This window comes from Dysidea avara, chromosome 1 (assembly GCF_963678975.1).
Source record: "Dysidea avara chromosome 1, odDysAvar1.4, whole genome shotgun sequence".
In the NCBI taxonomy this organism is placed as follows: Eukaryota; Metazoa; Porifera; class Demospongiae; order Dictyoceratida; family Dysideidae; genus Dysidea; species Dysidea avara.
Window position 1 is genome coordinate 151,075 of NC_089272.1, and position 26,180 is coordinate 177,254.

Below are 26,180 nucleotides of genomic sequence, written 5' to 3' on the forward strand. Positions count from 1 at the left end.
TGGTTGTTACAGATCTCTCATATAATAATAAATGTGTACACGTTTATTATACAAATGTCCTAATAAGGTCTCAAGAAATGCAGCTATACAAATGCTAGTTTCTGGTCTTGCCTCAGGGTGTGTCAGGAATGGACTGTATGCTTGAACTATCTTCTCTATGTACAGGTTGTCCAGTGTGTCTATCGGATCATTGTTGTCATGAGCAATCACCCTCAGGCCCTTGGTAACACCATACATATGTGGCTTCACCTATGGTAACCATGACAAAAACACAAATTAAGAGAAATCCCCAACATCACTTGGGAAATGGTAGTTACTAGGCAACGCAGTTGGTCACATTTGTTGTTAACACCTCAAATATAGTACGGGCAAACTGTATACCATATATGGCAAAACTAATCGTTCACACAATATAGTAGTAACAAAGTGACTACACAGACAAACTAAATCCGGAGCCTTAATTTCAACCCTTACTTCTACATACTCCAATAGACTATAATTTTGTGTGTAAAATTTAATCTTGTTTGAGTTATAGCTTACCTCACCTCAACACTAGCACTGCAATTGTTAGACTGGGAACTTTGCAGTGTGACAAAGAAGGTGGGTGTCTTGATGGGCATATTCACTAACTAATTGAAAATAATAACCAATCCCTCAAACAACACCTGGTCCCTCGTGTCATGATGAAACAAACCATCACGAGCTTGTCTGCCGGCCACAGGTACTTGAAGTAAGTAATCCTGTGGTAGTGACGCTTGATTATTAACGAGTGCTGCTTTAATAGGAATGTAAGGAAGGAGCATCGATGACTTTTACTCTCAGGTTTTCTCAAGGTGCTATGTGATATTAGATCCATGAAATTATATACTCCACACACCCTGTAGGTGTTATTGTACAGTAAGTGTTATAATAGGTGAATACACTTTAATTTGTAATGTAAATATCAAATCATGAAATCAACTATATGGCTTCTTTCAGTGACATCAATATCAGATATTGGTGACCCATATGGCCTAACTCTAGTATTGGTATAACTCTTATTGGGGAAAACCTCTACTTTGGATTGTGATGGCACCTGGCAGGCAGTGTAAGTTTCAAGCTCCTTCGGTGGCTCATAAGCCCCCGTTGTGACATAATACAGTGGTCATACAAGTCAGTTAGCTTTGCAACTGAGGTCAGACTAAAAATCAGGTTTGGAAGTTGCTTTTTTATAATTTCTACTGTTAGGGTTTTATTGTTGCTATGGTGGTTTTTATGAGACATTTTAGGGGTGTGTGTATTAGTGCGTATTTGGGGGAAATACTGCTCTATAAATTCAGATACAGCTGAGTTGTGAAGTAATAAAGCATTCGTCCTACAGCAGTGTGTGTATGAACAAATAGTGTGCATATGGCTTCAGTTAAGACTGAAAACTCTCATCACTGAGGGTGCCAAGCAGCCATTACACGGTTAGCAATACACTAGTTACTATGTCAGTTAATGTACTATAGTCAGTGGCTAAGCAAAGTTCTCATAGTCCTCAATTCTTTTTGGTGATAAACTGTGAATTTTGCCTGCCTAAACTATACTGGACCATTTTTCATAGCCACCAAATATGGAAAAGGTGGACAACTTGTATGGTTAATATTATTTTACTGAGATGTTGAACTGAGATCACGTGATGTTTGATGACATCGAAAACTACACCAATCTCATATAGCCGACCATCACTTCAGCACAGGGGCTTATCCCCTGTGCTGATCACATAGTGAATGGGGTGGAGGCAACAAGAAGGAACTCCACATACCTTGTTACTAGTCTTGGTAGGTACCACACATATCCGGATAGTATCCAGACCTCGCTTGACTATCACGTCCGTGTCTTAAAAGGGGCGGGAACGATGTAATCACGTGCAGCTATACACCACACTACTCACACATGAAGGACTCTTTAGTTGATCTGCCCAGCGAATACCTGCGTGTGGTCATCACACGACCTCCCAACAGCGACCAGCTTTGCGTTGCGCTCCGCAACAAGTGGAGTACTTGCGCCATCTGTGCGCAGGCACTACCTTTAATACAATACGCGCTAAAATACGACTGAACTAAAGTGCGCGTTTTCACTACACAATTTTAACATCTATTGCAAGACACTATCACACAATATAATACATGAGTTAGTTCCATGTGAAGAACCCAATATCCTTCAAATGTGCTTCTAATAATTTCATGTCCTCATCACCAATTGGTAAGACAGGTAGACGGGGAGGCCCCACATCAACTCCTAATAAGTTCATGATGTGTTTACCTGCTGATATGGCATTACCTGTAATGATGACATCACTGTTACCATGACTACTACTAGAGATATGTATAATAATTTAAATGAAGTAGGGTTCCAGTGATAAAAAAAAGAGCTATGAGGGAAAATCCTTACCTGGCATTGTAGCAAGTAGGACATTGTTATATGCCAAGTAGACCTCATGTAGCCTATTGTTTCACTACTTATAAGAACCCAACCCGAGGTTCCTAACTGACTTAGAAAGGGACCATCTTAACTGTGACCGTCTCAGCAAAAACCCAACTTGTTCACCGGCACAAGCAGGGGTGTAGTCAGGATATTTTGAAGGGGGTTCCAACATATTGATTTACCAGAAGTAGGGGTCTGGAGGCACAGCTCCAAGCCACTGAGAGACTTTCAATATTTTAATGGGCCAAATTGCTATATTTTATGCAAAAGGTACAAATATTAATTATAATGCATACAAGTGCCCCTGGGGTGAAGCTAGTACTAGATAAATCTACCTAGTGGAAACAGACAGTATAACACATAGAGACACATATAGTAATCTGTAAGTGATGGTTATATCTCACTGGTATAGGAACCATAAATCCACTGATACATATGGAATGACTTACAATCAAACATAACTACAAACATGCATGGCATGGATTCATATTACATAACACAAGTAATAAATTACTGGAGAGTCTAGAGTTCTATATCTTTAAACACTGCACATCAAATTACAGCAGTATAAGGTCATGCTCAGTTTTGTATTTAATGTTAGAATGTCAGAAAAACTTCATTATGGATATTTACATGAATGTTCTATTAGAGTATATATCTGACTGCTCTATTAGAGTGTATCAATCTTAACAAGTTTTGAAGAGGGCTCATGTTACCTCTGTAAATCCTTCCTTGAGAGATAAATGCAAGCTTTTTGAATTATTGTGCTGTGCCATTACACTATATTACTCACTCATTTTGGCCACACTAAATGGTGTGCTAGGGTCCTGCTTGCAGACGCCTAAATTTTATAGGGGGAGTTCCTGGATCCCTTGGAACCCCCCCCCCCCCTCCCTCCCTACGCTCCCGACAAGCATGCGTATTGAGAGAAACGAAATTCAAAGGATCTGCAGCTATTGACATTGTGTGTGCAGAGGGTAGGATCAATTCATTTGACTGAATCACTTCACTGCTAATCTTTAAGTAACAGCTGTACATTCTCTTATGTGTGTCGCTATTTGTAACTAATTAATAGTTTTTCTTTCAAACAAAATAATTCGTAAAATTACACATGCTACAAAGAATAAAATATGCAAGTTTTTATCAGGCCATTACTCAAAGATGGAAGACTCAAATCGATTAAAACTATACACCTTCTTATTCGCCAGCTCATGATGGAAAGTTGAAAATCTTTGTTTCGTTACGGTAGCCCGAACGGTATGTGTGTCACATGCGTTTGTTTATGATGCAGCTGTCACATATGGGTAGTGATTGTGGGATTGTATGTCAGAAGACTGAACATGTGAAGAGCTTGAGCTCACACCTTATCACTGCTTCCTGAGTAAAGTTAGAAATGGAGCTGAGAGCAGTACTATAGTGAAATGTGTGAAGTGCCTATAACATCACAACAAAGCAGGTGTACAGAAACTGTTACAGTTTGAAGATGAGGCTAGAGTGGATAATGATGGCAAACAGCTAGTAGGCTCTTAGTGGTTAGAGACTTGCTAGCTGAAAACACCTTAAGCATTGCAAATCTTATTTTTCTACCATTGATTTACTATGCTCTTCAAGTCTAGATCTATTAACCTGTAGCAGGTGATCAGTCACCCAAGCCAGTACAAGTGTAACCACTGTATTCCTCATGCTTAAAACAATTTGATTAGAGTCTAACATTGTAGCTACGTTTGTTACAAGGAATGGACAAATCCAGAGATGTCACAGAAAAGTCTGTTCAGAGCACATGTGGTTTAGTAAGTGTTTTATATCTGTTTTGTCCTCTCATAAACTAATGGGGACACCTAGATGGGTTAGCTTCCTTGTGGATGGCTGTTATCTGTAATGTGGGTGGGTTTTCAAGACGTTAAGCCTTGAGCTCATTATCTTCCAAACATCAAAGCATATTACGCATACCACTCTTTATTAACTCATTGCTAAGGCAATAAAATACATGTGTCATTGTGACTACCGCTATGTTTGGTACCCTATTTACCAGGGGCGTGGCCTCAACACTGATGGTGGTGGCATGTTTAAGGGACCATGGTCCATTGTAATCATTTTATAATCCCAGCCTAGCTGCTACCAATCCGTTAAGTGCCTCAAATAATATCTAAATAATATTATGCGTCTTAAGTGTCAATACAGAAAATTAATATGGTTCCCTGGCAAGAAGACGATGATCATTTAATTGGTAAAAGAAATGGTAAAATGCAGGAGGCAGACACCAGTCAGAACCACAAAAAGTACATCCCACCAGTAAGTCTGTTGTTTTGGTGGTGTAAAATGGTGACCATGTGCCAAGTTTCTGTATACACAAAAAGCTGATGACTGAAGCAATACAAGTCTGGCAACAGGAGCAAATTTGTATAGTGACAGAGTTACCATGAGGCAGGTAAAAGAGACAGTGGAAAAGAGCAGTGACTGTTCTATTAGAGTATTTGATAAATATATAGCTTGTAGCAAGTTGAAAACAGGAAGCGTCAAATATCTGAACAATCTGAACATGATCTAGTGTATTGATCAAGATACTCCAACACTCCAGTATGGTGTATTGATCAAGATACTCTAACACTCCAGTATGGTGTATTGATCAAGATACTCTAACACTCCAGTATGGTGTACTGATAAGATACTCTAACACTCCAGTATGGTGTATTGATCAAGATACTCCAACACTCCAGTATGGTGTACTGATCAAGATACTCTAACACTCCAGTATGGTGTACTGATCAAGATACTCTAACACTCCAGTATGGTGTATTGATCAACAGTGTTGGGAGTAACGCGTTACGTAATATTATTACTTTTGTGGTAACTAAGTAATATAACGAAATACGCTAGAAAAATGGGTAATATAACTCGATTTACTTTACTTACAAATGTAACGCGTTACCTAAGTAATATAGTTACTGTAACGAGTCTAATATTACATAATATTATTACTACAAGTAACAAAGTTGCTAATCTCGTTAGTTAACTTCTGAGTAACGCCTAGCCAAAACGAAGTACTGAATGAAGCTTATTCACCAGCTTCTTACACTTATAACCAAGATTTTCACATCACCCAACAACGCAATCATGTCACATGATAAGGTGGTAGTTTCACACATGACAGCCTAGGGCTGTGGACACAAAGTAATATAATATGTAATATTGTTATAGTTACTTTATTTTATGGGTAATATGTAACTGTAACTAAATAGTTGAGTTGCAAGTAATATGTAATATGTAACTAGTTACTTTAAAAAGTAACTTGCCCAACACTGTTGATCAAGATACTCTAAACACTCCAGTATGGTGTACTGATCAAGATACTCTAAACACTCCAGTATGGTGTACTGATCAAGATACTCTAAACACTCCAGTATGGTGTACTGATCAAGATACTCTAAACACTCCAGTATGGTGTAATGCTATTAGTCAATAGAAACAACTGAACAAGACTTCACTCTCCTACATCACTTACCATGTCCATATTTCAATATAATGCACACCATCGACTGAGCTCGTCTCTATAACAACACTACAAATAAACACATCACCATGGTAACACAATACCTGTTCCAGCTGGGCAGTTATAAGGTCTCCTTTGTTCATTGCACCAATCAGACGATTGTATAGCTTGCCAGCATAGTTGTATGTGCTGTGGGCGTGTATGATAGTTACCATGGTTATGTGACACACCCACCTGCCGATAGCTGCATCTCCTCCCATAGCTAATGCTCCCAAGAGTTGCTATTGTAATGTGAATGTACAGACATACACATATTTATACAGGCACATTACACACATACGCACAAACCTGATCACAGCCATAGAAGAGTTGCATTTTCCCTCCAGAATGAGTGAGACACCTGCTGAACTGGCTGAGGTCTTGTGTGGAATATTTGATCCCCTTAAGGGTTGGAATGAGACTCTGAGCATCTAACAACTGCTCCATTGGAACTGTAGTGATGTCATATGACATCACACCAATGGTGTCACCATAACATCACTTACAGTCCACTCCAGTCCAAGAAGGCAGATGATAATAATATAGCGAGGTATTGGGGGCAGCCCCTGCTACAATCCTTACATATTGTATCAGTGAATCTATTAATAGTAACACAATGACATCACCATTATGATAACATCCCTACCCATATTAGGAGGCTTGAAGAATGATGGTGGCATCACAGCTATAGCATTAGCTCCTATGGCTTCAGCATGCATTGCTAGGTCACATGAGCTCTTCAGATTCTCACAACCAACATGAACTATTATTGTTAGCCTGAAAGTGTGTAACCATAGTAACAACTATTACATCATGTGACTGACCGGCCCTTAGCAACCTGTACCCATTCCACAGCAACTTGTTTACGCTCCTCTATGGTAAGGGAAAGCCCCTCTCCAGTAGTTCCATTGACTGGGAGTGTAATTATAGTAACAGTTACTATGGTAACACACTCACCAAACACATGGTGTACACCAGTTGCTAGGAGATGGTTGACATACTTTGGTAATACAGACAACTTAAGCTCTCTAGTAAACAACACAACATGAAGGTTTGGTAACACTACACAATTGATGGTCGTGATGCAACCATAGATATATGACTCTTAATAGGGATTGGAAACGGCGTCACGTGCCCTACTAGTATACTACCTGTACAATTGATGTCACTGGTTAGATAAGAGGCACGTTTCACTTGCTACCGCTTTGAAGAGCATGAAAAGACTAACATTTCTCTTTACTGTAGACTATCAGTGTAGGTTTAGTAGAATGTGAACATTCTCTAAGGTTGAGCGATACAAGTTGCTTTGGTGGAAGTCACTGACTGGCCTTTCCCACAGAAGAAACTTGTCATATCGTGCTGTTTCGGTATCGCTTCTACACCAAGGTGTGTTTCAGTATCACTTCTACACCAAGGTGTGTTTCAGTATCACTTCTACACCAAGGTATGTTTCTGTTCCTGTAGCAGCTGTTACACCTTCTGGCAGGGCCACCCAGAGAAATTAAGGGGCCCAGGGCAAAGAGTTAAAGTGGGGCCCTTCACCCAAGTTGTAAGGTGAAGACCAAAAAAATAAAAAATACCCATCACCAACCATATCTCCTTATCTATAAGCTTGCTACTCTGCTCCTCTGAAGAATACTGTGACTGCTCTATTAGAGTATTTAGATCTGACTGCTCTATTAGCGTATATCGATCTTTTAAACAGGTATTCAGGGGGCCCTTCATGGGGCCTCCTGGGGCCCGGGGCAAAATGCCCCAGTTGCCCCCCCTGTGGGCGGCCCTGCCTTCTGGTATCAACGATAAGTGGCTTTTTAGAACCCTTTGGTCATTAAAATTGAACAGTATGGTTTGTAAGCCACACCTCTAGTTTAAACACTGCATATTTCCTTGGTTACAACTTGGCTAGGTGTTGTTGTACCCTCCTGTTTCTGTTCTCCTAACTCTGCACAGCTGCTGTCTACTGTAACCGTTTGTCTTTCAAGTTTTAATCTAATGCCAAAGCTGTAGAACAAAGCTACGGTACCACTCAAATGTAACGTAGCACTCGGTCAAGCAAGTTGATTGCGAGCGATCGCTGATTTCAAGGGTGTGGCACTTGTTTCGCTCGCAAGTATTCACCGTGCGAGATAGGGGATAAATACTCGCAAGCGAATGAGCACCACGCCCCTTTAATTAGCAAATTTTCGATCACTCACAATTGACTTGCTCAAGCAAGTGTGATGTAGCGGTACTGCAGTAAGATGGTAGCAGTACTGCAGTAAGATGGTAGCGGTACTGTAGTAAGATGGTAGCGGTACTGTAGTAAGATGGTAGCGGTACTGTAGTAAGATGGTAGCGGTACTGTAGTAAGATGGTAGCGGTACTGTAGTAAGATGGTAGCGGTACTGTAGTAAGATGGTAGCGGTACTGGAGTAAGATGGTAGCGGTACTGTAATAAGATGTAGCGGTACTGTAGTAAGATGGTAGCGGTACTGTGGTAAGATGGTAGCGGTACTGTAGTAAGATGTAGCGGTACTGTAGTAAGATGGTAGCGGTACTGCAGTAAGATGGTAGCGATACTGTAGTAAGATGGTAGCGATACTGTAATAAGATGGTAGCGGTACTGTAGTAAGATGGTAGCGGTACTGCAGTAAGATGGTAGCGGTACTGTAGTAAGATGGTAGCGATACTGTAATAAGATGTAGCAGTACTGCAGTAAGATGGTAGCGGTACTGTAGTAAGATGTAGCGGTACTGTAGTAAGATGGTAGCGGTACTGTAGTAAGATGGTAGCGGTACTGTAGTAAGATGGTAGCGATACTGCAGTAAGATGGTAGCGGTACTGTAGTAAGATGGTAGCGGTAGTGCAGTAAGATGGTAGCGGTACTGTAGTAAGATGGTAGCGGTACTGTAGTAAGATGGTAGCGGTACTGCAGTAAGATGGTAGCGATACTGCAGTAAGATGGTAGCGGTACTGTAGTAAGATGGTAGCGGTACTGCAGTAAGATGGTAGCGGTACTGTAGTAAGATGGTAGCGGTACTGTAGTAAGATGGTAGCGGTACTGTAGTAAGATGGTAGCGGTACTGTAGTAAGATGGTAGCGGTACTGTAGTAAGATGGTAGCGGTACTGTAGTAAGATGGTAGCGGTACTGTAGTAAGATGGTAGCGGTACTGTAGTAAGATGGTAGCGGTACTGCAGTAAGATGGTAGCGGTACTGTAGTAAGATGGTAGCGGTACTGTAGTAAGATGTAGCGGTACTGTAGTAAGATGGTAGCGGTACTGTAGTAAGATGGTAGCGGTACTGTAGTAAGATGGTAGCGGTACTGTAGTAAGATGGTAGCGGTACTGCAGTAAGATGGTAGTGGTACTGTAATAAGATGGTAGCGGTACTGTAGTAAGATGGTAGCGGTACCAGGGGGGGGGCACACAGGGGGCACGTGCCCCCCCTCCCTTAAAAAAATGTATATAAGATCGAGATACTCTAATAGAGCAGTCAATCACCAATCACTCTAATAAAGCAGTCACAATGTTCATGGGAAGTGTAGCTTACTTAGGAAGCTATAAATAGGATTTTATTTTACATAACATACGTGATATAATATATTCGGTAAAGGATAACTAGCTATTATTGTTGTGACCTTTTTTTTTTTTTTTGTTCTTCAACTTTTTTTCAGCAAGGTGCCCCCCCCCTCTTTCCAGACTCTGGATCCGCCCCTGGGTACTGTAGTAAGATGGTAGCGGTACTGTAGTAAGATGGTAGCACACTTTGCACTTAGGTTCTACATCACTTTCACAAACCTTTAAACTTCATTAGGGGACAATTAAATTAGTATATGATATAAATTACAGAAACCACCCGTAACATTCAAAACAAGCCTATTTCTGGAATGTGATGACGTTTCCAATCCCTATTAGGAGTAGTATATCTATGATGCAACCTTCCTTCTCACAACAATTTATTAGCACAAAATAAATGATATTTCTGGTCCTATCTTATAGATGATGTCATAGTTGTATGGAGTGACAGGCAGTGTGTTAAGATTCAGCATCTAAAGTTGTCTGTCCATCTGTCTGTCTGCATTACTTTGATGTCACCCACCAAGTCGGCCTAGTAATTAAAAGGTTCCAAGTCCGATTCCCAGTTATGCCAAATAGGTGCTGTTGTTGTTTCCTTGAGCAAGAAACTTTGTTTACATTCTTCTGGTGGCCGGGAAACAGCCCACCCAGCTGTAACATCAATGGGTACCTGGGGAAGCAACTGTCACAGAACTTTGAGTTCAGCGACCTCTCTTCGTGAGACCTCCTGTGGGTTGCTAGCCCTGCCCCAAGAGGATTTGCCTACACAACACTCTAGTGCCTGAGTGGTGGATCACTGGGTGGCAAATAGCTGTGTTTTGCATGGCTGTCAAAGTCACACACTTTCTCACAACTCTGTAAAACTGGTTTGTCAGAGCCTTAGGGTGGATTAAACAAGTAAGCCCTCCTATACAGTGATTATCCTAACACTTGGTTACCTGGCTCTGTATATAGAATAGTGAATAAGCTTTTGATAGTCCAAACTGTTTGACTAAACATGTCTTGGTACGGAGGAGGTTGGATAATCAAGGGGGTATTGTACTATATTAGTTACAGTATGGTCAGTGGCCATTAGGTGAGATGTCAGAAAGGTTGGTCATACATCGTCAAAACATACACAAACACTAGTACACTATTTTGTTAATGTGACAATAGGTCTTTGTAATTACAGTGCACCAATCAGATATTTCAACAAGTACTACAATTGCTCAGCTTTCTGTATACTTGATCTTGTGGGGAAGCTAAAATTGCTGTTTGAAAGTGGCAAGTTGCTCAGACCTTCCTTCACTAGTCTTTCACTTTCTTTCCTTTCTACAAAAACGTTTTGGCAATCAATACCTTTTTAGCTTTTCTTCATTATGTTTTTACATTAATGTAGCGTCCATACTGAACCCTTTTATGTTTGGATGCAACTCAACACTTAAAATATATCAGTATTGGTAAATTTGAAGCTTATAATATATTGGTAAGTTTACATATCGGTTCGTAATAAAGTAAGTTAACTGCAGCTAATTCCGGACACTTAGACCGTTCTCAACAATGGTAGAATCCCTGGGCCTATAATTTGGTGTGCTAATGCAGCGTCCTATGGCTTATCTACAAACCAAAATTGAAGTGAATCCATTATTCCACCTTGAAGTTTAACACATATTTGTAATGCAATCACAGGTAGTTTTGTTCAAAAATTTTAAAAATGTTAGGCAACCCAAGCTCATATTTTCAATTTTCAAAGATTTACAGAAAGACCATACCCTCGGGTAATTGCATAGCAAAAATCATAATAATCCATGCAGCACAGACGGAGTGGCAGTCGATTTTTCAGCAGCTGTTCGGTTGAAATACAAAGAAAATATTTTTGAATTACATAAACTTTTAAAAATACGCACCGTTGCTTTCTCCCAAAGGGTATGAACTTTCTACTTGATTTATAAGCTACAGATGAGTGGTACTTTAGTCTCCATACTTCGACAGACGATTAGTAACCTGTGGAAGGCGCTGCATGCTTGTTATTTGAAGTGTCCAGAATTAGCCGCATGTTGCATTTTTACACGCTGTTAAATTTCAGCTCATAACTCCTCAGCAGTTGGTTGTATCGAAATGAAATTTGTACTGCAGATGCACCATAAGATAGGCTTTAAAACGATTCCTAGAGTTTGTCTTAACTCATTGTGAGTACGATGTTAGAGTGATTTTATCAAAGAGTGTCCGGAAATACCCTCATTTACCTCATCAATTTCAGGTATCACATTTGGATATGTACCATAGGGGACTACCTGGTGTACAAACAAACTGCCATTACTCTATAGATCACATGATCCCACAGATCACATGATCCTCACTCACCCGTCATCACCAAAAGGAGTATACACAGCAGCTACCAATCCTTTGGTCTCGGTTGTCTTGTTCTGAAACTAGGTGATAGCAACAGTACAAGTTATAGTGGGTGTGGCTACCTTCTTAGTGCCCCTCCCCCCTCCACTTCGTCCAATCAGGCTACTGCTAGTAGGGCTTTGGGAAGAGGTAGGTGTAGCGGTCAGTATACGGGTAGTGGCCAGAGTCTTAAGGGGCGTGGCAGCACTTTCTTTCTTCATTAATAGCCTCACATAAAGATCTCTATACAGTGTGACGTGTTGTGACGCCACAGGTTACGATTATTAACCTGTTTCCATCGTTAATAGGTCCAGGGTCCTCCCCCGCTTCTTTTAGTCGCATGCGTAGATCGTCGTTAGTGACATCTGCATATTCGTCGTATTGTTTAGCGGTCTTCTTGCTACTAGGAGTGGAGTCCTGCTCCTTGCGTATTGACTTGCGCTTCGACATCTCTAATATGCGCGCTTTAAAATGTAATTTAATTTTGGTGGTCTCGTGATTTAATTATTTCCCCTATAATTGTATTTGCGGTATTCTCCTGGTATTTTGCGAAGCTTAGTCCTGTTCAACTGACGACGATCGGTGACTGGTGAGTGTTGTATACTTGTATAGTGTACGAACTGTGGGACGGGCTACATAGATAATAGAGCCCACGATTCCGTAGACTAGCTGTGGTGTAGGGTGACACTCTCGAGTATCACCCTCCAATGATGTAGCAATTAAGTTATAGTAGACTATTCCTCCCTCACCACTTAATACTTTAGTGTGAAGATAAGCATTCTCCTTGTACTACTAGACCTGCCCTTCATGCTGGACCTCGTTAATACTCCCACGTTCAACGATTTTAAGAATTCTATTGGCAGTAGCTGGTCTAATTTGTGTGTTATAGTATAGTCAGTTTTGGTATGTAGTAAAATTGTACACGTACATCATGAGGCTCCTTGAGCCCGAGCTTGAGCCCTTTACTTGTTTAGTAGGGTTCACCCCTATAGTGATACATACTGCTAAAATGTTGTGTCATGGAAAAATCATACAGGATGAAAATCACCTTTACAGAGTAGTCTTACTCCATCTAACATCAAAAAGCAAGAGAACAGGCAACTGGATGTAGAATTTTAAGAATGCATCACCAAAACTTGAGTTTGTTTGCCTCAGTGACCACAGTTGCAAGTCTAGAAGACAGCAGAGCTGTGCACGGTCACCATTTTACGCCACAACAACAAACCAACAGGTGGGATGTGCATTCTGAACTATTCCTTTTGTCTTCAATTAAAAGATACAGGCCTACCCTTCTCACAAGTTCCTAGTGGGATAGTACTTCATATAAGAATGATTGTCTTCTTCATGCCAGCAACACCAAGGCATTAAATTTCTTTATCATCACTTCCCCTGTAAGAGGTATGTTTAGATGCCACCAAACTATCTGAGGTGCTGATAGCAGCTGATGTAAAACGATCACCATAGGCCACACCCCTTAATGATCAGAGCATGTCACCACCACACCTCTAGTGATCAGTGTTGAGACCACACCCCTCAATGATCAGAACATGTCACCACACCTCTAGTGATCAGTGTTGAGACCACACCCCTCAATGATCAGAGCTGTCACCACACCTCTAGTGATCAGTGTTGAGACCACACCCCTCAATGATCAGAACATGTCACCACACCTCTAGTGATCAGTGTTGAGACCACACCCCTCAATGATCAGAGCATGTCACCACCACACCTCTAGTGATCAGTGTTGAGACCACACCCCTCAATGATCAGAACATGTCACCACACCTCTAGTGATCAGTGTTGAGACCACACCCCTCAATGATCAGAGCATGTCACCACCACACCTCTAGTGATCAGTGTTGAGACCACCCCTCAATGATCAGAACATGTCACCACACCTCTAGTGATCAGTGTTGAGACCACACCCCTCAATGATCTAGCTTCATAGAAAACAAGGTTTTGTACTACACCCTCTAGTTTAATCTACTGGGTGATGAGATACTCTAATACAACAGTCACAGCAACACGTGTTATGCTCTACCAACAAACTAGTGTAATAAAAATAAAAATTATTAATTGAAAAATGAAGTAGAGTTTCTACAATAAAATGTAGTGAAACAAGAAATATGGTAGCTATAAGCTGATGAAAATGGTACGACAATGGACAAATTCCTGCCATTTCCGAACCATAGGCAGAACAATGTCCTTTCAAAGTACAAAGGTGAACCAGTCTGAGCTGGTCTTGTTTATATTGTACTAGCAATAACTACCATTTGGTTGCTAGGTGATACTACATTCTTACAACTCAAGGTATGGACCACAAATATACCAGTGACAAACCCCTCTGGTGTACTGAAACCTCGTAAAAGTGGCTATACTACAACAGTTTGTAACACTCAAGTTGCTCTACTGTACAGTATAGCGAATTTTTGTAGCGTCCACAAAAGGCTGCGAATTAAAACATTAGTGACATAAAATTTAGCGAATAAGAACAACTGCTAAATTATAACCTCGCCCATTTTCAACTCTGCAAAAATTTGTATCGTGCGTGCACTGCAACAAGTATCAACTAACAGCTGTGGCCTCGTAGTTTGTCGTCATACACATTGCTCTATTTCTGTCTGTCCGAAGATCGTGATGGTACAAGCTCGACTTTGTGATTTGTTACAATGATTGCATGGGAAGGCTATGATAGATGCTGAAAGTTCAGCACAACGGATCCTTCCCTTTTGATAAGTAATTGATAATAGACATGTTCAACTCTGACACTAAGCACCTCGCGTAATTTTATTTCAGTCACCCAATAAATATTTATGACATCTAATTAAAACTGATGCAAAATTTTAATTTAGCATTTGTTAAAAAATTTCTCGCTACTAAATCCCGCTATACAGGGTCTATACAGCACATTGATGTCTGTGTGATCAACTAGCAATGTGTGATCAACTAGCAATGTGTGATCAACTAGCAATGTGCCCTGTTTGGCATTGTAGCAATGTGGGAAAATCCCTACTTTATGTTTATTGTTGGAGTGCTCTAAGATGTTTTTCCTTCATGGAGTTATATACCTTGTATTGGTAACTGTTGTTAATAGTAGGTCAAATATCTACCACACTATCACCTGTACAATTAACAATGACATCATCACATATTAATGGTATGGGGGAGGGGGGGTCTGTTTTGTATGAGTAACTGTCGTGTGTGGGAAGAAAAGACTTGATCAGTTATATCAAACTATTTGCATACCAGAAATATTCCTATCGTCTTGATGTGTTTTATTTGAAAATGTTAATCACGTCATTACAAGTACAGTAAATTATTTTCCATGGTAACAGTGATAGTTGATGAGTAGTGAACACTTCTCTGTAGCAGAATCTTTGGAATTAAAAAGCATTTGGCCACATATACACACCTCTGGGCCTTGGTTGAGAAATCGTCCTTGTTACAGTGGAACTTCTCTTATCCGGGTGGTCTGGTACATACTACCGTCTGTATCTCAGAAATGTCCATAACTAAGAATAACATATTATAGTGACTGTAACTCAAATACAAGTAGTGTTGTTATTGATATCAGGTAGTGCTATGCAGTTTAGTGGGTAGAGGGGGAAGTCACTACAGAGCATTCATGGTCACTCCCCTGACTGTATAATGCATTATTACCTAGCAACCAAGTGGTAGTTACTATTAGTAGAATAGACAAGCCACCAAACAGGTAAACAATAACCTTTAGGCTCGTCCTTTCATCTGAACAAAACTTCATTATGGTCAATATCAATAAACATGGCTGTCCAGACAATGGAGGTACCCAGACAATAGAAGTCCTTATATGGAAGGATCCACTGTATAGTGGTTCTGTTAAAGGAAGTCTGTCTGTGATGGAATGTTTTGATGGTTATTCACTGCCAAAATACCCCCATCACTTCATTCAGTAATATTTTAAACCTTGACACATTATATGATGGAAGACATTCAGTACTGAAATGTGATACACTGATGGTAACAGGTCTTCCTGAAATCTTATTATCCTAGTGTTTGTTACTATAGTAACAAGTAATGATATCCCATCATGTTATTTCATCAGAAATGTTATTTCAGGTGTAATGTGAGGAAGTCCCTTGTGAATTATTACACCTGATGACATGTACCTGATATGGCGTGATCAACTTGATCAACTGGGCATTACTTGATCAACTGATTTGTAAAATGGCTAAAGCAGTACAACACGATTACTAGACATTTATTTACCTGTTTCAGTGTGACATGATAAGCAATTAGCATTCAAAGCTGTTGATATGAAATGTGTTGTTGATATGAAGACATAATTATAGGCTAAAGGAAGTTCTCTCGTGTATAGATAGAAGATGGTTATACAAACTATGTTCCACTGATAATCAGATCAGTATCTCAGTCACACACGGCAGTGCTTTAGCTATAACGTACAGTGGTATATTTAGGTGATATTTGCTATTTGACCTGTCAAATATGACTTATGTCCTGTCAAACTCATCATATAGTATGATAGTACTGTATAGTAGACCACAATGGTTTGGGTGTGCGGAAAAACACCCAAAAACTAGCCTCAACTTTCCCTGACAACGATGAGACGGTATTGGTTAGGTAAAACTAAGCCCAAACAAGCTTTCAGATCAACTCGAAATGCTTCAAGTTGCTATGGATTTTTTTAAAATTAGAATTTTCTACTGAGTGATTGCCTGATGTCTTCAGACAAGCGTAACTAAGGCTACGAGCTTGATTTTTCACTGTTCAACGTTGCTTCAGCTGGACATGTGCCTTTTGGCATACTGCAGTACTACAATGCATTCTTCATGGACTTACCAGTGTCCTCCTTTGTGTCCCATTCATCTTTGCTGACAGCAAAAAGTGTCAATTCATGGTAGCACCACATGATGGCTTCCCTACATTTGATGGGAATCATCCAAGTTTTTCATTATGACTGGATTTACTGCAGAGGTCCTTCTAGTGTTTCTTTGTAGCACTATGTAACACTGTGTAACACTGTGTAGTGGGCTGAACATAGCTGAAAATAAAACGTAGTGGCCACTTTGCTATTTCAGTATTTGATATCTGGGGAACTTGTTCAGGTATAAACAATAAGCCATGCACCATTCTTTCCGTTCTAATGTCAGATTCATCATATATTTTTTATTAAAATGATTTCAGTGTCTGCGCTGTTTCCATTTGTAATTGATCATTCCTTTGTGTGAACGATAATGTTGCAAAATGTAAACAAACAAGTATAAGGAAAAATTATGAATTTTAAGTTTGATAGTGAATATATTTTAATCCCCTTGGGAATAGACTGAATTAGGGATTAAATGTTCTCTAATATATGTGACCAGATCTGTGAAAACCCACCACAATTGCACGAGCCTAAAATCAGTATAAAGCATTGAACACATTGCCATTCGTTGGCAAGTTACAACTGATTTTGTAGGCACCTGTAATGTATTTTCCCTATACTTGCTGTACAAATTGATTTTTCTGTTGTTGCTACTTTGTAGGGCTGTAACTCCCAAAGTTATTGGCATATGAAGCTAAAACTTTGCCAGAGGGTACACTTGGCTAAATAAATTTATAAATATTTAATAAACAGGAATTCGAAAAATGCGCGATTGTGTCAGGTTTTTGCAGATCCAGTCACATATCTGCAAGTGTAGGTGGCCTCCCTTGTTTCCCTACTAGTTGTGTGGTCCACTTCATGTAGGAGAGATGCTTGTATTGGTTTACTTTGCTGTTGTCTTGGTGATGGTAAACATGGGGAATTCCCTTGAAAGGTTGGAATTACGAGGTGACCCAGATACAGGGTTCTACTTGGATGTCAGCATAGGGACTCCCCCTGTTTTGGTGAGTATGACATAATTGTCATATATATTAATTTGTCCAATCATTTTACAGCTCCGTCTGTTAGTAGACACTGGCAGTAGCAACTTAGTGGTTGCCGGGCCAACACAAACTACTGGTCGCAAGTTCAACCCCAAACAGTAAGTATATCTCTAATTGTGTAAGCTGTGACATTGCACCCCTCACTGTTACACACTACAACCCTCACTGTTACACACTTCACCCCTCACCGTTACACACTACAACCCTCACTGTTACACATTACAACCCTCACTGTTACACACTACAACCCTTACTGTCACACACCACACCCATCACTTTTATACACTGTCACACACCACACATGAAAGTATTACACACACTGTTGCACACACATCATTCACTGTTACACACTGTCACACACCACACCCGTCACTGTTACACACTGTCATACACCACACCTGTAAGTGTTACACACACTGTTGCACACTACATCATTCACTGTTACACACTACATCACACACTACATCATTCACTGTTACACACTACATCACACACTACATCATTCACTGTTACAGACTACATCACACACTACATCATTCACTGTTACACACTACATCACACACTACATCATTCACTGTTACACACTTCAACAGGTCCAGAACGTTCCACAATGCAAGTAAGAAAGTCGCCATTGAATATTCCCAGGGAAAGTTCAGTGGATATATGGGATATGATAGGGTGTTGCTAGGCAGCCTTACTTTGAACAACGTCTCCGTAGCAATAATTGAAACATCTGTGAACTTCTTCAGTGATATTACTGACTGGCAAGGAATACTTGGAATAGGTTATGATAGCCTGTTGAAGGTGCGTGTGTGTCTGTCTGTGTGTGTGTAGTGTGTCTGTGTGTAGTTTGTACAATATTAAGTGCTTTAATGAGGATGAGGGTAATGAGGTGGTCATCAAGTGCAAATTTAATTTCTAATGATAAGTCAAGTGGATAATAACTCCTTCACTTTACAGCCTAGTCCCAATGGGATACAGTCAGTGTATACAGCAATACAACAAGAGTACAACATTTCTGATCTCTTCTCAATGAAGCTGTGTCCAGCCCGGGATGTGTTTGGTGATACAGTTGTACCCTCAGGTGGTGAACTGGTGGGTGTGGCATAAATCATGTGATCACATTAACATCCTTGTTCATCAGATATTAGGAGGTACTGATGATAGTCATCACCATGGCAACTATATGTATACACCGATTGTCAAGGAACAGTTCTACAATGTGTTGCTAAGCAACATCTCAATTGCCGGGACAATGTTACCATTAGAATGTAGTGAGGTTAGTGATGACCACATTGTCATAGTTACATGGTTGCTATGGTAACAGCTCAACAGAGATTCTACAATAGTAGACAGTGGTACCAGTGATATATACATTAATGAGGTCATGTTTGATGCCATTGTTAAGATATTGAAGGAGAAATGCAAGGTGAGTGATAGCAGTGTGTACATGTGAACTAGCTAGTTGATCATGATTGAGCAGTATTTACAGACTATTTTTGTATCTCAAGTTCTGTGTAATTGTTTTAATAGGATTTTGGCTGTGCCAACAAAACACTGTGTAATAAGTTAATGTCATGCTACCCAGTTAATGTCATGCTACCCAGTTAGCACTTTCTCAAGTAAACACCGCAATAACAGAACCCTTACACAGTACATACACAACTTTAATTTTCTGTAGCTCAATGCTTGTTTGCTCATGTGGGTGTTAGAGCTATACCGATAATTAGATTGGCCAAAATATATCGGCCACTGATATGGCATCTTTTACCAATATCGGTATCAGTACAGAACAGTAGGAGGACCGATATCGCAATCGATATTTATACAGCAATAGTTTGTATATACGTGGATTATAATATTGGTTTTTTACGTTATCCATGTGGCTGTTTAGTGGGAGTGGCTTATTGTTCACTGTACAACAAGCACTACGCTACGAGAAGCCATACAAGTACTCGTGATTCTATAGTGTTTGTTGCTGGAAAGTTTATCAGAGCAGTTATATAGTACCTTTGCAATATAAAAGAACAGTCACAGGATATCCAAGGAAACCTACTGTACCAGCCTTCACAAAAGCGCATAAAATGTGGAGTAATGCAGAAATATCTGTTTAAGGCTTCATGGGAGTATGCATAAAAATGTTGTGGGTGCCTAATTGTCTGGATTGTACAATAGTAAACGAAGCTGCTATCACCACAGGCATAGAGTGAGCAATGAATATATCCACATGTTTTGCATAGATTATCTATGACTTGTTTGTAATGCAAATATTGGATTGACTATCAGTTATCAGCTTCTTTTGGTGGTATCCAAATCAGATATCGGTACATGCCAAAAACCCATATTGGTACAGCTCTAGTGGGTGTGGACAGACACACTATTCTCCAAACCAGTATATTATACTTTGCGTGGGAGGATCAAAGCGATGCCGCGTATCGTATTCTCCATACAGTACTAATCAACTGCATAACTGTACTGTGTGAGTCATACAGTACAGTTATGCAGCTAATTGGGCAAATACAGTACAGTTATGTGGAGAATTTATTTGTGGAATGTTACGTAAACAACACTGTAAATTGCTAAAACCAGCCAAACTAATCCTACGAGTTCGTTCTACGGCTAGGAATAGATTGTATAAACACTTACTGATCGTCTGATCACGAAGCTTTTTAAACATGACTCCACTAAGACAGCACGACTGATCATGTGCGTGACATTGTAAATCGCTAAACTAATCCTATTAGTTAGTTCTACGACTAGAAATAGAATAGTTAAACACTTACTGATATCCTTATCACCGAAAATCGCAGCGGTTTGAGCACTAGAGAAAATTGCTCCGAGCCAGACGCGACCAGGAAGTACAATATAACACTTAATTAATTAAAGTACCGCCTTGCTTGTGTGTACAAAAAATACAGTACTCGGGGGGGTATCTCGAGGCAAATACAGCACTCGGCTTCGCCTCATGCTGTATTAGCCTCTCGACACACCCCCTCATACTGTATTTTCCGTACACACACGGCGGTGCTTTAACTCTAACTTAAATAACCTGACAACCTTCTGGTTTGAAATTGACAAAGGTTATCAGAACAGGAAATTTTGACAAAAGGGAATTTATTATGTAAAACTTTCACACCTCAGCTCAAAGGAGCCAGCTGGGCTACATTTACAATATAGCGCAGTTACCTGGGCTACAACTGGGCAGTGAAAAGTCAATTTTAGGGATTGATTAATACTCACATGATCAGTATGCATCACTTGGATTTGGTCAGGAAAACCAATCACAATAAACTACTCAGATAGAAAGCATTTTGTTATCCTTGCTATCCTATAAATTGTAAAATGTTCAGCTAAGGTGAAAACTAGTGCTGTAGCAAGCTTTTCTGCATGTTTTTGAATACAGATCACACCCACATCACTGACAACACAAAATGTCCACCCTACAAATAACCTTTCTACTAGCAAGCTTACCTGTCTAGGCCTTAGTGCCATCAGTAGTACTGATTGAAATATTAATTCTCCATGATATGAAATTCTCCATGATATCTCTTAAGTTATCATGGCCAATTGTACCATCTGCTGAGCCATAATCGGATCAGAAGTGTTACACATTAGCTGTAACATGGAGCATTGTGGCTTTTGCCTGATATGTGGTCCTCGGGCTGTCATGTCAGACAAAATCCTCATGTTTGTACCAACTATCACCACTATTACGTGAGGTTGACAACTATCACCGTGACAACTATCACCACTATTACGTGAGGTTGACAACTATCACCGTGACAACTATCACCACTATTACGTGAGGTTGACAACTATCACCACTATTACGTGAGGTTGACAACTATCACCACTTATTACGTGAGGTTGACAACTATCACCACTATTACGTGAGGTTGACAACTATCACCACTATTACGTGAGGTTGACAACTATCACCACTATTACGTGAGGTTGACAACTATCACCACTATTACGTGAGGTTGACAACTATCACCACTATTACGTGAGGTTGACAACTATCACCACTATTACGTGAGGTTGACAACTATCACCACTATTACGTGAGGTTGACAACTATCACCACTATTACGTGAGGTTGACAACTATCACCACTATTACGTGAGGTTGACAACTATCACCACTATTACGTGAGGTTGACAACTATCACCACTATTACGTGAGGTTGACAACTATCACCACTATTACGTGAGGTTGACAACTATCACCACTATTGCGTGAGGTTGACAACTATCACCACTATTACGTGAGGTTGACAACTATCACCACTATTGCGTGAGGTTGACAACTATCACCACTATTACGTGAGGTTGACAACTATCACCACTATTACGTGAGGTCGACAACTTTTAATTCATCAAATGTCAATAAACATTTTAAATTGATGTTTAGATCTTGATTTGGTGTTTAGATCTTGATTTCTTGATTTTTACTTATATTTAATTTGCCTTTATGAAATGATCTTTATCCTCTGTCACAGACTGCTACTGTTAGGTAAACTATTTGTGTACTTTTAAATGTTTAGGATTTGTTATATGGCTTCATTTGTATTTTTTGTGCTTGTATTGTAGGAAGATCCAGACTTTAACGTGACAGACAGCTTTTGGAGTGGCAATGAGCAGTTGGCATGGCGTATAGGAAATAACGATCTTTATGACATGTTCCCTGACATCATCTTATATTTCCCATTGTATAACAACCAGTCACTGCAGTTTGGTGTGAAAGTTCCTCCACAAGTGAGTCATGTGATCCCTGTTATTTGTGTATACTACTTATTGTCCATTAGTATATTACCAAATGTAGTAGAAAAACTAATTGTTGTCCATTAGTATATTGCCAAATATAGCACCAAACAAGTACACAAAAAATTGGAATTTTCAACTAGAGTAAGGACCATAGCACTTTGATAAAAAGTACTGAAACAAACTGGAGTAGTGCACGATATTAAATCACAGTAAAACAATAAGAAGTGTTATATCCCTATTGTGCTCAAGATACCATAACGGAAATGAGCAGTAGGGATATAACACTTCTTATTGTTTTACTGTGATTTAATATCATGGACTACTCCAACTTACTGGCAGCCAGTTATAGAATTTGTAAGGGTGCTCTGTACAGTTCGTACAAAGCTTCCCAAGACATAGTCTGTTTTGCACTAAAATAAATATTTTGGTCACTTAATTAGTCTGTGACATGTTGACACATTTTAGTACCCATAAATTAGGTATCCCATAGCAACAAGCGTACGCATCTTGCTATTCTACACCCTCTCACTTAAATTAGAACTACTCCATCATTTTTAATCCAATGGACATGAAATTTTCACACAAGCTACTTTAGTAATTTTGCCAAAGAAGAGCGTTTGCCATTTTTAAATAGCAAGTTCAGATGATGAGCAACATGGAAATAAAGAAAAGGATTTCTGGGAGTGTCAACCCAAAAGATAAATATGTGATGAATGAGAAGCTAAAAGACAAAAATAAAAACGCACAATGGATTGTGCTGTTTAGCATAGTGTATCATAAAAGTATCAAGGCTCTTGTGCGTAAACTGTAGGACTAGTTCTAGTATAAAGGGAAAAACTGTAACTCATGTTCTAAAGCAAATTTAGTAGTTGGGTTTGGACTAAACTGTGTACTAGTGTTAGCTTATATCCAGTAAAAAAGTACAGGACACTTGCTAAAACCATTCGTAAGTTATAGAACAAATTAAATTTCATGGGAAGCCATATAAGCGGACTGTACAGAGCACCCTTAAACAATCACCGAAACTTGTCTGCCTCAGACCACAGTCAGTCAGGCTGGAGGCTAAACAAAGCAGACCACAGTCAGTCAGGCTGGAGGCTAAACAAAGCAGTGCACAGCCACAATTTTTGCGCCACAATAACAAACTCACCAGTGGGATGTGCCTTTTTTGGGATTCCTACGGGTGTATGCCCTCTGCACCTTTTATCTTGCTTGGATCCCCACTTCATTTTTAAATTTTCATTTACGAAGTTGTGTGACTGTTCTATTAGGGTGATTGCTGTGTTAGAGTATCTCGAGTCAGCCTGTTATTATTTCATATTTCACCTTTTATTATAAATACAGCTAGAGTAATAGTAGGGGTGTGAAAAAGGAACAGCCTGAACAATAAAAAGTAGTGAAACAAGAGATGGATGATGGTATTACAGCATAACTCAGTAAGAAAATCCCTTCTTTGGCATTGAACAAACTAATTGATATAACATGCCAATGTAGGGACATCATTCATCTCTTGTTTCACTATTTTTTATCGCTTGGATCCCTACTTCATCCCTACTTCATCCCTACTTCATCCCTACTTCATCCCTACTTCATCCCTACTTCATCCCTACTTCATCCCTACTTCATTCTTAAATTAACAATTTTTAATATACTAGTAGTGTATTACCAAATATAGTAGGAAGTGTTAGATGATGTTCTGTAATGTCAATGGCTGCTCAACCTTTGAGCTTTATTGTCATGGTAATAAATACCAATAAAGTGAAACCTCTCTTAAAGGACCCTCCATGTAAAGGACATGTACCTCTCTTTAAAATTTCATCTGGTCTCAAAGTGTCCACCATATAAGGTTATTTAGTGCACATTGTTTAACTGGTAATATTACATACTTCTTCTCTGCAGTTGTACCTCAGACAAGTAGCACCTTTACATTATGATTCTTTCAATCTACCATGTGGAGATGATTGTGACTTTTTTGTGTTTGGGATTAAGAGCAGATCAACCGGTATTATTCTTGGCTCTGATCTGTTGACTGGTTATGATGTCATTTATGATCGGAAGAACTTAAGGATTGGTTTTGCTCCTACTACCTGTGAGCTACGAGATAATCGTCCAAGCAGTAGTCAACCAGAATTGATAGGGCCTGAAATGAGAGGTACTATAGTAACTGTCTTAACAACAACCTCTCTGAATAAGGACACACATTATCCAATGAAACTTTAGTCGTAGTTCCGTACATATTGTGTTGGTTGAAATACAGGTGGCTGTGAGAACATTGTAAAACCCTTTTCCTGTGGTGAGCTCTACGGTTGTCAAACAGCTGGAAGACAATGTAGCTGGCCCCTGGGCTGCTAGAAATAACAAATTTCTTAAATTTGAAAGGGGTATGTCCCTTACATGTACAAATGAAAATTATCCAGTGCTGTTGATATCGTATATGAACAGCTGGATCATAATCGTGCAATATTGAATTCCTATTTCTTATCTACTTAGCCAATTATATGCTCTAGCAAAGTTCTAGCCTGATGTGCCAATAACTTTGGGAGTTACAGCTCTACAAAGTAGCAACAACAGAAAAATCAATTTGTACAGGGAAATAAAGTACAGGTACTTTGTCAGTAATGAGCAAAATAGACAGGCATACGGAGTTGGAATTTGTACTGTTGTGTTTGCCATGAATAAGGAAATCAGTTACTGGGTTAGTTTTAGCTTGTATCATTTTTCTTCACTGCATATAAAGGTGAATTAGTGAAGATAACTTACTATTGTTTTGAAGTGACGTAAACACACCCATAACTTTTATATCCTTGGGTCTACTGCAACAAAACAAAGATTTTCGAGTTCCTTTTGTGAAGGCAAATAAGATGATATCCAAGTTATTGTTAGTCCCTTCCTTTGCTAAGAACAAAACGTTTTTAAAATAACAAAAATTTTAATAATATACAGAAATATTTCATTCATTGGCTTTTAGTGGCTTGCATGGATCCGGTCACATATGACTTATAACATTACAAGTTATTGTCTCAACACAGCCATCACCTATTTGTTGTTCACAGATACAGTGGATTGTAGTTATAGTACATCATCAAGCACCAAGCCAGGCATTTATGGGATCGTCCTAACAACAGCTATAACTCTGTCCATGGTTCTACTAATCCTGATACTATTGTTGTACATAGTACACTGTCGCCATAACAAGAGGGTACACCATACAGAGTCAATGGAACGACTACGTGATGATTTTAATGATGACAATCATAGCGATCAAAGTTTTGTAATAAGCCCAACTGAAGAAGCCGGTCCTCCTACCAAACAAAGTTTAGCTTATGTGGAAAGCAAGAAGGTGAAGAAGTCAACACCAATTGCTGCTGAAACTCGTCGTGATACAAGCAATTCCTTGATGGTGCATTAAATTTTGAGTTGGTAGCTGAGTGTTCAGCGTGGACCTTTCCCATTTTGTAACATTACCGTTGTATAATATTGAACAGTCATGTTGCTATAACCCATTCAGTATACTCCCAATCTTTTTTATATTTCTAAAGTTGTTTTATAAACGACTGTGCTATATTGCGTGGACCAATAAATTCATTTATGATAATTCACTGTTAAA

General features: G+C 39.5%; 2 protein-coding genes across 3 annotated transcripts; one reads left to right on the top strand and one right to left on the bottom strand.

The window, feature by feature from the left end:
- LOC136251880 (N-acetylneuraminate lyase-like) lies at nucleotides 1-12,402 on the bottom strand. Its single transcript, XM_066044284.1, has 14 exons — nucleotides 12,193-12,402; nucleotides 11,987-12,146; nucleotides 11,877-11,938; nucleotides 6,935-7,005; nucleotides 6,802-6,889; nucleotides 6,624-6,754; nucleotides 6,484-6,576; nucleotides 6,287-6,429; nucleotides 6,173-6,219; nucleotides 6,043-6,127; nucleotides 5,951-5,996; nucleotides 1,916-2,304; nucleotides 1,787-1,860; nucleotides 1-249 (listed from the first exon to the last, which is right to left on the bottom strand). The coding sequence occupies exons 1-12, from the start codon at nucleotides 12,351-12,353 to the stop codon at nucleotides 2,156-2,158; spliced, it is 1,236 nt and encodes a 411-aa protein (XP_065900356.1). The 5' UTR covers nucleotides 12,354-12,402; the 3' UTR covers nucleotides 1-249; nucleotides 1,787-1,860; nucleotides 1,916-2,155.
- Nucleotides 12,380-26,180, top strand: LOC136251865 (beta-secretase 2-like). Of its 2 annotated transcripts, XM_066044270.1 has the most exons (10): nucleotides 12,380-12,492; nucleotides 17,629-17,768; nucleotides 17,820-17,905; nucleotides 18,401-18,611; nucleotides 18,768-18,902; nucleotides 18,952-19,086; nucleotides 19,135-19,236; nucleotides 22,400-22,564; nucleotides 24,473-24,725; nucleotides 25,627-26,180. In XM_066044270.1, exons 2-10 carry the CDS (start codon nucleotides 17,634-17,636, stop codon nucleotides 25,980-25,982), a joined length of 1,578 nt encoding a protein of 525 aa, XP_065900342.1. In that variant the 5' UTR covers nucleotides 12,380-12,492; nucleotides 17,629-17,633; the 3' UTR covers nucleotides 25,983-26,180. The 2 variants fall into 2 exon arrangements, with proteins under 2 accessions (XP_065900342.1, XP_065900348.1); XM_066044276.1 differs by lacking the exon at nucleotides 12,380-12,492 and having other exon boundaries at nucleotides 17,608-17,768.